The 13,619-nt window shown below is 36.7% G+C and overlaps 3 protein-coding genes across 5 annotated transcripts; 2 read left to right on the top strand and 1 right to left on the bottom strand.

Moving 5' to 3' along the window:
• Positions 1-3,822: 3,822 nt before the first annotated feature.
• Positions 3,823-5,827, top strand: LOC125211249. 2 transcript variants are annotated; one of them, XM_048110978.1, is made up of 5 exons: positions 3,837-3,965; positions 4,060-4,297; positions 4,374-4,585; positions 4,840-5,110; positions 5,381-5,827. In XM_048110978.1, the coding sequence occupies exons 3-5, from the start codon at positions 4,377-4,379 to the stop codon at positions 5,669-5,671; spliced, it is 771 nt and encodes a 256-aa protein (XP_047966935.1). In that variant the 5' UTR covers positions 3,837-3,965; positions 4,060-4,297; positions 4,374-4,376; the 3' UTR covers positions 5,672-5,827. The 2 variants fall into 2 exon arrangements, with proteins under 2 accessions (XP_047966933.1, XP_047966935.1); XM_048110976.1 differs by having other exon boundaries at positions 3,823-4,297.
• A 381-nt stretch (positions 5,828-6,208) lies between these two features.
• On the bottom strand, positions 6,209-9,351 carry LOC125211248 (cytochrome c oxidase assembly protein COX15-like). 2 transcript variants are annotated; one of them, XM_048110975.1, is made up of 8 exons: positions 9,096-9,351; positions 7,999-8,294; positions 7,479-7,701; positions 7,155-7,394; positions 6,985-7,059; positions 6,569-6,700; positions 6,383-6,493; positions 6,209-6,306 (listed from the first exon to the last, which is right to left on the bottom strand). In XM_048110975.1, the coding sequence occupies exons 1-8, from the start codon at positions 9,312-9,314 to the stop codon at positions 6,289-6,291; spliced, it is 1,314 nt and encodes a 437-aa protein (XP_047966932.1). In that variant the 5' UTR covers positions 9,315-9,351; the 3' UTR covers positions 6,209-6,288. The 2 variants fall into 2 exon arrangements, with proteins under 2 accessions (XP_047966932.1, XP_047966931.1); XM_048110974.1 differs by having other exon boundaries at positions 6,209-6,493.
• Positions 9,352-10,311: 960 nt separating this feature from the next.
• Positions 10,312-12,087, top strand: LOC125213725 (protein trichome birefringence-like 36). The gene is made up of 5 exons (XM_048114421.1): positions 10,312-10,678; positions 10,912-11,083; positions 11,154-11,335; positions 11,417-11,575; positions 11,663-12,087. Exons 1-5 carry the CDS (start codon positions 10,344-10,346, stop codon positions 11,958-11,960), a joined length of 1,146 nt encoding a protein of 381 aa, XP_047970378.1. The 5' UTR covers positions 10,312-10,343; the 3' UTR covers positions 11,961-12,087.
• Positions 12,088-13,619: the final 1,532 nt, after the last annotated feature.

The following is a 13,619-nucleotide window of genomic DNA, read 5'->3' as shown; positions in this document are numbered from 1 at the left end:
CCACAGTGGGAGGACAAGCCGCCTCCTACCGCCGCCCCCCTTCTCCCATAGCCATGTCAGAGCCACGGCTCGCCGTTTCCACACAGTAGGGCGCTGCGGCCCCTTCTCTCTTAGCCGTGTCCGCGCCGAGTAGTCGGCGCGCCCATGTCCGTGCCTCCCCGCCCCGGATCCCTTATTGTTGACACCCTAATGTCATTATGATAGACATAGTCATAATGTCATTTTATGTGCATGTGGTGAACCCACAACCGATCTAAACCTTAGAGGCGAGAGTAATCCACAAACCCTCTATTTTTCGCATATTTCATATCAAGCCTCCCACAAAGGCACAACCCAACCCACTCCATTAAAACTTTATTTTTTAATATCATCTGATCCAAGGTTACCATTCAAATTCCAACGGCGACAATTTCCTTTGGCTGTGTCGTATGCAATTACCATTAACAAATGTCAAGGTCAATCTTTGTCTCCTATTGGATTATTTTTAAGAAAACCAGTCTTCAGTCTTAAACAAGTGTACGTTGCTATATCTAGAGTTACGAGTCGTGGAGGTTTGAAGATTTTAGTTAGTGGAGATGAAGATGATAATAGAAGTGATGCTACTGCTAATGTTGTTAACAAAGAAGTTTTTCAAAAACTTATGAACTACTGGTTGGTTTGTTGTTGTTTTTCTATGTTTTTCTCTTTAATCTCTACTCACACAATGTTTCTTTATTTGTGTATCTTATTCTAACTAACTCACATTCTTTGATCATTAGTCACACATCTTTTATTTGTCATTTATTTTACTCTACTTATATCATAAATTAAAATTGTATAAAATCGATTGCCGAATTTAAAATGTTTCATTTATTAGGGAGGAGTAAATTCTTCATTTATAGTGGTACAAGATAATCACATTAATGTTTTGTTTGTTTTTAATTCTTATTTTCTATATTTCATTAGAATTTGTATTCATTTTTTAAAAATCTTATGTCCCGTGCATAGCACAGGTGTTAATACTATTAAGAAGAAAAAGAAGACTGTTACACTTAGAAGCCATGCATGTTCACCTACATGCATGAGTATCAACGTGATAAAGAGATCAAATTTGTCAAGAACAAAGTAATGGATGTAACAAACGTGGAATGCCATCAAGATATAGTGAGCTAGTAGGATATTCTCATGAGATCACTTAGAAAGTTGCATAAGAAAGAAGAATGGCCACGGCATTGTTTTGTTATTCGATTGTTTGCTTTGTTTTGTTAGATATTGATTTCTTACCGAATGAATCCTTCTTGGTTTGTTATAAAAGTGGTTAAATAATATATTAATTAAAATATAAAAATACCAAAGCAATACTACTATGGATTAAATAGTAAACATTTAGACTCCATGAATATTTCAAATGTTTATTGTGATATACAAGTAATAAGTTGAAATAAAGATCACAGCAGTATTTTATAGTAATAAGTGGAGTAGTAAAATGTACTCCCTCGGTCGGCGAATAGGAGTCCCGTTTTTCCATTTTAGTTCGTCACTGAATAGGAGTCCTTATTCATTTTTACTATAAATGCTGATAGGGTTTCACATTCCACTAACTCATCACATTTCATTTAAAACTAATATGTGCAAGTGAGACTCATATTCCACTAACTTTTTTCTATCCACTTTTCTTAATATTTCTTAAAACTTGTGCTGCCAAGAAATGAGACTCCTAATGCAGGACGGAGGACAGAGGGAGTATTAAATATTTTAAAAAATTATTTAACTAAAGTATAACAAAATAATATGTGTAAATTAATAAAAATATAGATTCATAAAGTATTTAATAGGTTTATTTGGTAATAAAAAGTAATATGAATTAATAAAATAAAGAAATAATGGTTAAAAGAAGAAAAAATGCTCTCAATGATAAGACTTGATCCATGGACTTCTTAGTTAAAAGACCGACAACACAATCACTAGGTTACTAACTTCAATATGATATTTATTGAAAATCCATATTTTTCTACGCACAAAAGGAACGATTTTGCTATTTCCGGCTCGACTCTAAGAGATATTTAGACTCTCTGGACGGTCGAGAAGAACAATCATCCCCTCCTGCCTCCCTTATATCTGTCGGACTTGTAAATAGATAGTCTAATATGTGATACATCAACCCCCCACTCATAATACAAGCAAGGGCAAAGCTACCTGGAGAGTTGGGGGACCAATGGGCAATGGACGCCCCAGGTATTTTCACTCTCTTCTTCTCAAAGTAATTGATGTGGTAAATGTTAAAGTGAAGAGTAAAGTAAAGAGATGAAGAGAGAGTAGAGGATAAGGAAAGAAAAATATTTTACTAAAAAAGAAAATGACTCAACTAATTTGGAATAACCCAAATACGAATACGACCCAACTGCCTTGTGACGAAGTGAATACTTTATACCATTATATACTCTATCCGTTTGTGAAGAAATATCCTATTTTGCCAATTCAGGATGTTTAGAGATTTAAAGTCTAATTTATTTTTTCATATTTTAGATGAGTGGATCCTACCATTCAACCAAATTATTACACTCACATAATATTATAAAAATTAATATATAAAAGTGGAGCACTCACTCCACTAATTCATTTCTCATTTTTTTTGCAAATCAAATATTTTTAAAATCCCGTGTCAAGTCAAAATAAGCTTATAAATGAACGAAAGCGAGACAGTACGGTTGATAGCGCAAGTGCTTATGGTACATTGTACTAGTCTTTGGGCCTTCTCAAGGCCCGTGTTCGATACCTATTGGTTACAGACAATTATTAACATCACTTTGGGCCCTAATGTCAGACATTCGGGCCTTATTTCAAATGAAACTTCTTCTTCAAGAAGCAAATGCCTTATCCAATGTCAAAATCTTGATCTTTGACATGTACGGATTTGGAATTTCCTATTGTGAGATACATTAAAATCTAGCAAGAAGTAATACAATAATCCTAAACAAAACTCTCTGTTTGACCAAAATTTAATCAAACTTTACATTTTTTTTGACAATTTACCTTTTTAGTATTAATTATAAATAAATTTATTAAATTTAGTGATTTTTTTGGCAATTTGTTCTTTAATATGCCTAAGTAAGTTGAAAACTACTGCATAATGCATGTTCTTGCCCTGAGAACAGCAAAAGCATATTTAATGAAATGAACATAGAGTAGATTGGTGGGTATAAGAGGCATAATATCTTAATCCCACATAACTGCCTTCAATCAGTACTCCATTTATAGCTGCTGATGTGTTTTATTACAACGTCGGCCTTTCATTTAATGTGCATAAAAGCGCAGCTGTTCTTGATGGATTTTTTTTTTTTTCTTAAAATATCTCCTATACGAAGGAGGATATTATTATATATAAACTCCTCAGAAATGAGGAAATTACAATTGAGGTCAAGAGGGCGGGCTCGAACTCGGCACCTCATACATTGATGTCTAAGCTCCTTGCCGCTAGGACAAAGACTCTGGACAGCTGTTCTTGATGGATCTAGAATAAGACATTTGTCGGTCCGATACGGTGAAAAAATCATTGTTGTATTTCGACTCTGCTGCCTCCATTTCATCGCTTCTTTCGTAGCTAGTGTCTTTGTCATTTCACCAAAGTAATCATTTCTTTTTATATTTTCTTTCCACTCTATCAATTTTATAGTATTAAAACTCGTGTCATATGCTGCGAAAATTATTTCTATGTACGTAGTCCATTTTAACTTTTAATTCAATTAGTTCGAAATTGACATTTCAACTTCCATGTTTCAAATATCAACTTCCATTTATTTATATGTGCAACATTAGCAGAAGCAATCTACAGAAGAGTATACCAAAGTTTTTTGGTGAATGCACATTTAATCACTTTCACTTTCCACATTATTCCTATTTTGGTTTCATGCTATATCTATGTGTGATCTTGTGTGTATTGATTTTGTGAAATTATTAGGAAATTAATTCTAACGCTACTGGAACTTGTAAGCTGATTATTTAAAGTTTACTTAAAACTATTTTCTGTATTTAATTTATTTCATCTTTTTTCCTATCCTCGGCCATGGCTTGGGAAATCAGTGTGGTATTGTTGGTAATTGGGTTCGTGGCATGGGCATACCGGGCCTTGCACCCTCCCGCCCCTCGTCTATGTGGGACGAGGGGCGGGCCACCCCTCGTAGGACCCAGAATCAAACTAAGGGATGGAAGGAACTTATCATACAAAGAGCATGGAGTCCCTAAAGAGGCAGCCAAATACAAGGTCATCTTGGTCCATGGCTTCAGCTCTAGCAAACACGAAGCCTCCATCACTGCCACGGTACCAATAATTCATGTTATATCCCAATTTAAATGTTATAAATCATCATCTATTTTTGCTATATGTTGCTAAACAGGAAATGGTGGGAAAACTAGGGATACACTTTGTCTCCTTTGATAGGCCAGGGTATGGCGAGAGCGATCCCGACCCGAATAGGACCATGAAGAGCTTAGCTCTAGACATAGAAGAGCTCGGACATCAGTTACAACTTGGTACAAAGTTTTACATCATTGGAAATTCCATGGGAGGACTTGCTGTTTGGGGATGCCTAAAATACATTCCTCACAGGTTAGTGTTATGGACAACTATTCATATACTAGCAGTTTTTTTGCAATTATTACTAATTTTTGAAATAAATAATTACTATTATAGTAAATTTTATAGTCCTAGTATTATTTTATTTATATCAAAATTGTCAAATGGATTTTTTTCTTTTAAAAATATGCATATTTATTAATATTATCATTTTTATAATAAAAGTACTCTCTACTCAACTATGTGTATAGCATGAGGGTAACACTAGTTATTTATAACGGTGACAGGCTAGCAGGGGCTGCATTGATAGCTCCGGTTGTGAACTACTGGTGGCCTAGTTTTCCTCCAACTTTAGCCACAGAGGCATACAATCTCCAACCAGTTCAGGACCACTGGGCGTTGCGTGTTGCACGCCACACCCCCTGGCTTGTCTACTGGTGGAACACTCAGAAATTGTTCACGGGCTCCAGCGCTGTAACTGGGATACCAACCTTCACCGGGCCCGACCTCCAAGTCATTGCCAAATTGGCCGGATCAGGAGCAGCAGTGTCTCACAAGGTATACATACTTAGCCTTAGCCTCCCATTTAATCCAGGCATTAGTACTCCTTTAGTCCCCCCAATATGTGTCCCAATTTCACCCGATATGTGAGTAATAAAATATAAGTAAAATGAGTTATTGGAATGTGAAGTCCACAACTAAAGTAGTAAAAGTAAAGTGGGACAATTAATAATGGACAGACCAAAATGAAAAACTGAGACACATAATGAGGGACGTGGGAGTTATATTTTTTTTATTGTTGACATGATTGCTCATTGTCGTGGGAAGCCGTACGCGACGCAGCAGGGCGTGCATGAGTCCTACCATCGCGAGTTGATGGTGGGATTCGGGCACAGGGATCTTGATCCGATGCAGATTGAGAATCCCTTCCCACATGGGGAGGGATCTGTGCATCTGTGGCATGGCATTGACGACGGCGTTGTGCCCGTGTCGCTTCAACGCTACATTGCGGAGCAGCTGCCATGGGTGCAATACCATGAGCTGCCAAATGCTGGGCATCTCTTCTCATTTGGTGAAACTGCTGCCAAAGATGCTATATTGAGCAAGCTTTTGATATAGCTCATAAAATGGAAGGGAAATAAACATGTTTGAAAATAATCGACAAACCTGTGTAAGTCGTATGCTGTGATCATGGGGTTAATTATGACTCAAGTATTTAATTTGGATTGGATTAGTACAATGTGAATCATTTGATAACTTGCGCATTTACACGTATTGCAACATCCTCAGTAAGGTTTCTCTTAAAATAAAAACACAGTTAAATACCCAACTAAAAAAATAGCAAACAAAAAATTTCTTATTTTTATGAATATTAATCTGCAAATGGAGTAGTACTAACTTTCCCTATAAATATCGAAAATTACTTTCTACGTTAAAAAAAAAAGGATATGCCATTTTAGGAGACCCAACCCAACACATTTTAAGGCAAATTGCAAGAAAAATTATGAAGGTCAAATTCTTGCCTCTCCCACAACTCAAAATTAGTCGGAATAACCATGAAGTTGGGATTTGCTCGCAGTTATAGCACAACGAAAAATCCTAGTCGCCAAAGTTGATGCAATCTGTTGATGAGTGTGCATTATATATAGATGGATAGATAAATGAACTAAAATGCATTAAAATGATTATTTAACCTTTAGACAAAAAGCAAAGAATTACACCAGAAGTAAGTGTAACTACCAGATCCTGGCATCCTGCACCATCAGGTTAGGTTATTGTTTTACTTACAGAAGAAAGAGTTTTGAGGAGTTGAGGAGAAGGTCGTCTCACGATGTGGTTCAGATATATTGCGAGGGTTAAGAGGGTCAACACGCCCGCCTGATGAAGAGTGCCCAGTGAGGGCGGTGCAGTCGACAAGAGAGGAGCTGTCCCCAAACTAACCTGCAGGATAATGGCCCTTTTAGAGCATTTCCCACAACAATGTTTGTACACATACAAGGAAGTTGATCTTAGTACCTGAACTGCAGCAATGCCAATAGTGGTTCCCATTAAAGGCCGTAATGCAGGAGGTATATCAGGTGTTCTCGTCGACCACCACAGGCCACCAATGGCAAGTAAAGACGCAGCAGCGAGTACTTGGTGGACGAGCTGGCATATAGAAGAAAGGCATTGAGTTTGATTATGCCATGCTTCTAGCGTGAAGCAACCACACAAATATTTTTTTTCTCGTGCCAAATGAACACTGTTTAGTACTTGAACATAATCACAACCGATAAATCAACTTTTGCCATGTAAAATTTTGATGATTATATATGGTTAATGTTCTAAGTTTCATTACTTGTTAAGACATTTGATTCAATGCCTCAAAATTGCTATATTCCACACAGAAAAACTGCAGGCGCTGTTGGTGTATCATCAAACAGATTTTGTACCTGAGTCTTCAAGACAAATACATCATCTGAAACCCATCCCTCGCTCGTACGTGAAGAAGCACTAAAGGCACTGCCCTGGAAATATCAAATCTACTTGGTTATGTAACCATACATAAATTTCACTTCAAACGATTCAGTTAGAAAACTGACAAAAGAAAAGGTATACTTACACTTTCAGCCACAAATGCTCCAGAGATAGCAGTGATCCCAACAATAAAACTTACAGGGAGAACAAAACGCTTGATCTTTGCTGCCTGTTGAACCCAGGCTATTGATTCCGCAGGGGATTCAGGCATGGCGACAGAAAGAGCCGTCCAAAAGAGCCCGGAGTAAACAACGAAGGTTGAAATCGAATGAGCTGCTAGGTGGTAAAAACTTACTCTTGGTCCAGCAAACTCGGACTTGGGTTCCTGGAAATAATTTTCTTTTAGAAACAAAAAGCTATCATAATCAAGTAATGTAAATGCGGATGCGGTAGAAACTTTAGATTTTACCTCTGAACACTTGGCTGTCCACCGCCCTATTAGTCCTTGCCCAGCACAAAGAGCAAATAGTCCAGAGAGCCTAAGTCCGAGATGGAGAGTAATATATCCTTTTAAAAGAAAATACGAAAAAGGCACTCCAAACATAACGGCCAATGACCTTCCCCACAAAACATGAGCATACTCCATATAATACATTGACCTAAAATCATCAATAGTCATCTCTTTATTTAATCTGCAAAAAATAAAAACAAGATTGGTTAACTGTTAAAACTTATCTAAGGACAGCTGAAAAGGGGATTAATAAAATTAAAAGAACATGCATGTCCAATAGCATTTCAAGTGCCACCAACATGTACCAAAAGCCATGCAAAAAACCATAATTGTCATGAAAAGGGTTTCAGAGAAACAATCTGCAATATATACTTATTCAGCAAAACATGCTGATCTTGAAGTAAGCAATCCAAACAATGCTAAGGGCAGTGAGTGAGAGATAAATCAAAAACAAATTGGATTCAGTGACTTGATTTACCGTTTGTATTCATGAGATTGCTTGTATTTTTCAAATTCTGCCAACCAATCGTCATTAGAGAGAGGAAGACGGCCAGTGAATTTCCAGTCTGTCATTGGAAGGCCAGACTTAACCAGCCGTGTGACGCCACCGAGAACCACCATGCTGTACACCCAAGCAGCAGATACAAAAAGCCAAATACCAACTACTTCCTGGGCATTGGACCCAGCAGTGACCAGAAGTTTCAATCCTTCTGTTCCTTTTGCATTTGCGGATTTGGCGGTTGAGAAATTCCGGAATGAGCGAATGTGGAAGTTCTGGAAAGATAACAAGAGTCCTATGTAAGGATAATGATCTAGTTAGAAAATGAATTGAATAGCATAGTCTGAAGAGAGCAGATAACTATTACGCATTTTTGAGCAGAAAACAATAAGAAAATGAGATTGTATGATGTATCTTAAAGTTTTCATTTAGTCGTAGCAATTTCTGATATTCATTTTTAGTAATTAGCTGTACAAAAAGTCATGTAGCAGTCAAATTTCTAGCATCCCTGGTTGATTATCTTAAGAAATAAAACAACATCAAAGCTACCTCATGAAATACGAAGTTATTCATATAGGAACAAATGTCCAATGATACAAAAGGATGCGTATAAAGTTCAATACAATTTGTAGCAACTCATTGTAATCAGCAAAAGTTACAAGTGTTAGAATCCAGAAAAGAGGCAATATCCTAACCTAAAATAGCACATTGCATCAAAGCCAATATAATTATATGCAAAGTCAAATCATCATAAAGACATTCATGTTGTTCACTCAATAAACATGACAAGAATTGCACTAAATGCACAACTCCAAAAATATCAATGAAACATTCAGAAGCAAAACAAGCACCTTAACAAGCTCATACAGACTGAAAACTGCCGCAAACAAATCATTTTTTAGCTCATATGGACTGATTAGACAAATAAAATTTCAGCTCACTTCTCCGAAATTCTAGTGTCCAAAACATATAATTAGAGTCAATACTAATAATGAACGTGTTTTGTGTTGTGATGCTACAAAATAATGAAGACAAATGAATCACAGCAGCGAAAGAAGAGACAAAAATTTGAATACCTTAACATTATTTTGAAGCAATGACCTCAAACCACAGCCAATGAAGCTTCCTGTGATTGAGGTTTTGACGGAAGGAATGATTCTCGAATAGTAAAAGCTTGACTGTGATTCGGTTGAAGGACTGGAATATGCTTTCCATTTGCTAAACTTCGATTCAGAAAATTTGGGGTTTAGGGATTTGCTCCTCCTCAGAAGCAAAATCAATTTGTTTTCAATCATGATGAAAATTAGATTTGAGTACTATTGAATATGTGGAATTATACCTCCAAAATTAATCCAAACTTCATTTAAAAACTGAGTTTTAATTAAGTGATTCACAAATAATTTATTAAGTACTACTATTTGATTTTATTCAACGCATTTAACTGAAAATGTCTTCATTTCTTGAGTAATTGCTCCATGGATAATTTGGTTCGACAATTTTTAACAAAATATTTTTAAGCTAAGTTGAACGTTAGGTAGTTTTTTTTATAATTACATTGAGGATGAGATTTTTCATTGTAAAATGCGAAAATGATAATGTAAAATCGATTATTTGACCAAGAGACTACACAAATTTGTTTTTATGTTATGGATTTAGTAAATCGAGCAAGCTCAAAAAAAGTTGTGCCATTTGAACTTTATTTGATGGGCCAAAAGTCTCGGTGAATCACTTTACCATGTAGGCCCATAGTCTCGGTAAACCAATTATTTATTGGCGTCTTGAAAATCTTGTTTTTTTAAAAAAATAGTGTAATAACAATAATACTCATAATAATAATAATCTGAAACCATGCACCTAAAAGAATTTTCTACATAGTTAAAATGACTATAACAAAAAATAATAAAAATGAAAATACGCACGTACTTTTGTGTAAATATACATGAGCACGTAACATATAATTAATGATAGATTCACTTGGGGTTGGATGGTCGAGTAACCTCACATCCCGCTCATAAGAGCTCGAAAACTTCATTAAATTCAATCTTTGGAGCTTCAGCTGCATCTATGACGCGATAATTTCACACCAATTCTTTTGCGCTTATGATATGCTGTCAGACACACGAGTTTCGTTTTCTGTATTCGTCACAGTTTTATACCGTATGAAAGTACTAAAACAAGTCAATGCAATGATTGTGAGATGGCCCATTTAATTTACCGCAACTCAAGCCAAGATTGAAGAATCACAAAATCTTGTCAAAACTTTCACACATTATAAAACACACCTCACTCACTTTCACTCACACCAAAGGCTTTCCTGTCTGAAAATGGCAGACTTCCAAACCAATAACCCTCTCCTTCTCTCCCTCTTCTTTCTCTTCTCCCTCTCCTCCTTCTCTCTCATCCAATCCTCCAACTACGACCAACAAGAGCTCCAGTGGCTAGACGACAAAGATGACGAGATCTCCATGTTCCAAAGCCGCCATTCCTCCCTCAGAAGCTGCGACTTCAGCAAAGGAAAATGGGTCTACGATCAAACCTACCCTCTCTACGACGCCAACTGCCCCTACCTCAGCAGCGCCGTCACCTGCCGCAAAAACGGCCGCCCCGACTCCGACTACGAGAAGTGGAGGTGGAAGCCCCGCGGCTGCTCTATTCCTAGGTGATCACCCCATTAATGTACTAGCTAGTCTTCAACATTCTTTGCAGTGTACTAGGATTTTTTGGAGTTTTCTAGGATTTTTGGAGTGTACTAGAATTCAAGATTCTTTGGAGTGTAGTACTATGATTCAAGATTCTTTGGAGATTTTTTGGAGTGTCCTAGGATTTTTTTGGAGTGTACTAGGATGCAAGATTGTTGCATATGTGTGTAATGTATGTATTGTGAAAATGCAGGTTTGATGCATTGGATTTTCTTGGAAGGATGAGGAGGAAGAGGATCATGCTGGTGGGTGATTCCATAATGAGGAACCAGTGGGAGTCTCTAGTTTGCTTGGTCCAGTCCGTGGTCCCGACATCTCGAAAATCGGTCATCTACAACGGCCCTACGATGGCCTTTCTTGCTCTAGTGAGTGTTCACATTTCATAACTTTTTGCACGATTCAAGAATGAGTCATGACTCTGCCAAATTTGGGCAGGATTTTGAGATGTCTATTGAGTTCTGTTGGGCTCCTTTCTTAGTGGAGTTGAAGAGAGAGGCTGATGGGAAGAGAATACTGCACCTAGATTTGATTGAGGAGAATGCTAAGTATTGGAGAGGTGTGGATGCCCTCGTGTTTGATTCGGCTCATTGGTGGACTCACTCAGACAAACGAAGCTCGTATGATCACCCGTTTCACCTCTGTTTTACGCGGTTTTAGTGACTGTCTGAACATGATTGAGTGATGTTGTTTTCTTGCAGATGGGATTTTGTGATGGAGGGGAACAATGTGTATAAAGGCATCAATCCATCACTTGCTTATGAGAAAGGGATGAGAACTTGGGCTAAGTGGATTGACCTAAATCTTGATCCTAGGAGGACTAAAGTGTTCTTTAGAACCATGTCACCTAGACATAACAAGTAAGTACTACTATGAATCTATGATTAAATATTTTATTACAAATTCTGATTACTTAAACTAATTCAAATCTTGGCTTGTTTATGCAGGGAGAATGGAGGGAAGTGTAGTAAAGATACGGAGCCGTTGAAGTATCTAACCCGGCCTCATGTCCCGGAGCCAATGGTGGTTCTGGTGAAGGTGCTGAGGAGCATGGAGTTCCCGGTGTCGTTTCAGGATGTGATGACGTTGTCGGATTTGAGACGGGACGGTCACCCCTCGGTCTATGCCAGGGCAGCCGGGGGGAAGAACGACCAGCTGGTGAAGGAGCACAGCTCTGATTGTAGCCATTGGTGTCTGCCTGGAGTGCCTGATACTTGGAATGAGATCTTGTATGCAATGCTTTGAATTAGGACAAAAGAATAGTTGTGGTTGAAGTTTATGATGAGTTAAGGTTGCCAAGTGTTTGTGCTTTTGATCTATTGTAAAAATGTTATGTTTTCTAGTCAGATGTTATTCTTATTTGCTTTTTACATTTCTCGAGTCTTTTTTTGTCTTTTTGGAAGATGGTGTTGAGTTTCTATTTCAATTTCGATTATATGTGTTATGTGTATACCGATGATGTCATTTTATACATGTTAGTAGTAAAAAAGATTATGTAATGAGACTCAATATTATCTAAATTTCAAAATTTCTAAACCAAATTGGGATTATTTTATAAGATTTCTAAATCGGGATTATTTTATATTGAGTGTGATACTATGACATTTAATGTCATTTGGCATAAACAATGATTTTGTAAAGTCCCAATGTAATGATATAGAGGGAAAGGCAATGCAATAGGAACCAAAGCAATAGTTCTAAACCCTTGGTGACAAATTTTCGTTCATTTGTAAAAATTGACTGTATAGTTTGCATTTCTTCACCTTTTTTGATTTGTGCCATTAATCCTTCTTTGTGACTTTACAGCTCGAAACCAAATGTAAAATCATAGTGTCTGAAAACACTACATGATGCTTTGCCATAATTAGGGCAAACTTTTTTTGCATTGCACTCTTCAATGATTGTTACCACTTCTAGTGACAATAAAGATTCATGTCCTTGAGCAGTAAATTCGATCAAATTTAATAATGGCTATCAAAGATCTACTTTTTTTATTTTGAGTTTCAATCTTATCTATCAAAAAAATAACAGTGTATATACAACACAGATAATAAAACAATCTTATTTTTTTAATCTTTCTAACTCATCTCAGGTCTATTTTAGCAACACTACTACACAAGACCTTACATTCATGAACTTAACAATTTGATTTGGAATTTTTTTTACATTAAATATGAAATACATATGATAGTTTTGTAGTAGTTAGTAATTATCTTGACCGATTAATAATCATGTAAATTACTCTTGCTTTTTCTTGGAGATTGGATTAGCTGTGTTGGTTGAAAAAGTGAAAGTGGTTTTTTGTTGACTTGCTTCACCAAATTTAGATAATTGTCTGTAAATAATTAAAGTATGGAATGACTCCACATCCTCTTTAGCTTAACTTTAGATCCTTTCCTTTCCTACTTTAAGCTTTTCCAATTAATCACTATTTAACTCTATATACTCTGATTATAATTTTAACTAGACTAAATTAAAAGACATGCCACAAGGTCGATAACAATATAAAGTTACAATTAGTGTTTCAAAGGGCAATCATCTCTCTTCCTCCCACACCAGTATCACAGTAGCAGTTCAAATAGAATAACCTTAGGAGCAAGAGGTTTGCATACATTCTTGATGAGCAATTTCTTGCACGCAACGTTGCAGCCGGAGATAATGTACAGTATTACAAGAACTTGCTAGCAAGAAGCACAAATCTCAGAGAGAGAGAAGCTAAAAGCTCCCACTGAATAGAGTGAATACAGAAACAACTTATACAGTAAGGTGTGAAAGATAAAACGAAGAAAATAGGCTGGAGCATGAGAAATTCTGCGTTAATATAGCAAGGCAGTTAAACACATCATGTTTGAGTACCTGAGATAAGCAACTGTTCAATGCAGCTACTCCGTTAACTGATTTGGA

The sequence above is a fragment of the Salvia hispanica genome, chromosome 3 (genome assembly GCF_023119035.1).
Source record: "Salvia hispanica cultivar TCC Black 2014 chromosome 3, UniMelb_Shisp_WGS_1.0, whole genome shotgun sequence".
Classification (NCBI taxonomy): Eukaryota; Viridiplantae; Streptophyta; class Magnoliopsida; order Lamiales; family Lamiaceae; genus Salvia; species Salvia hispanica.
This window is presented reverse-complemented; position numbering and strand designations above follow the sequence as displayed.

What these genes read in the sequence shown, in the direction of transcription:
- LOC125211249 (XM_048110976.1), top strand. Translation starts at nt 4,043, where the DNA reads ATGGCTTGGGAAATCAGTGTGGTATTGTTGGTAATTGGGTTCGTGGCA. An exon ending in CTAAAATACATTCCTCACAG is followed by an intron (nt 4,586 to 4,839) that starts GTTAGTGTTATG and finishes TAACGGTGACAG; the next exon opens with GCTAGCAGGGGCTGCATTGA. An exon ending in GAGCAGCAGTGTCTCACAAG is followed by an intron (nt 5,111 to 5,380) that starts GTATACATACTT and finishes TGTCGTGGGAAG; the next exon opens with CCGTACGCGACGCAGCAGGG.
- LOC125211248 (XM_048110974.1), bottom strand. Translation starts at nt 9,314, where the DNA reads ATGATTGAAAACAAATTGATTTTGCTTCTGAGGAGGAGCAAATCCCTA. An exon ending in TGCTTCAAAATAATGTTAAG is followed by an intron (nt 8,295 to 9,095) that starts GTATTCAAATTT and finishes TTATCTTTCCAG; the next exon opens with AACTTCCACATTCGCTCATT. An exon ending in TTGGCATTGCTGCAGTTCAG is followed by an intron (nt 6,494 to 6,568) that starts GTACTAAGATCA and finishes ATTATCCTGCAG; the next exon opens with GTTAGTTTGGGGACAGCTCC.
- LOC125213725 (XM_048114421.1), top strand. Translation starts at nt 10,344, where the DNA reads ATGGCAGACTTCCAAACCAATAACCCTCTCCTTCTCTCCCTCTTCTTT. An exon ending in CGCGGCTGCTCTATTCCTAG is followed by an intron (nt 10,679 to 10,911) that starts GTGATCACCCCA and finishes GTGAAAATGCAG; the next exon opens with GTTTGATGCATTGGATTTTC. An exon ending in CGATGGCCTTTCTTGCTCTA is followed by an intron (nt 11,084 to 11,153) that starts GTGAGTGTTCAC and finishes AAATTTGGGCAG; the next exon opens with GATTTTGAGATGTCTATTGA.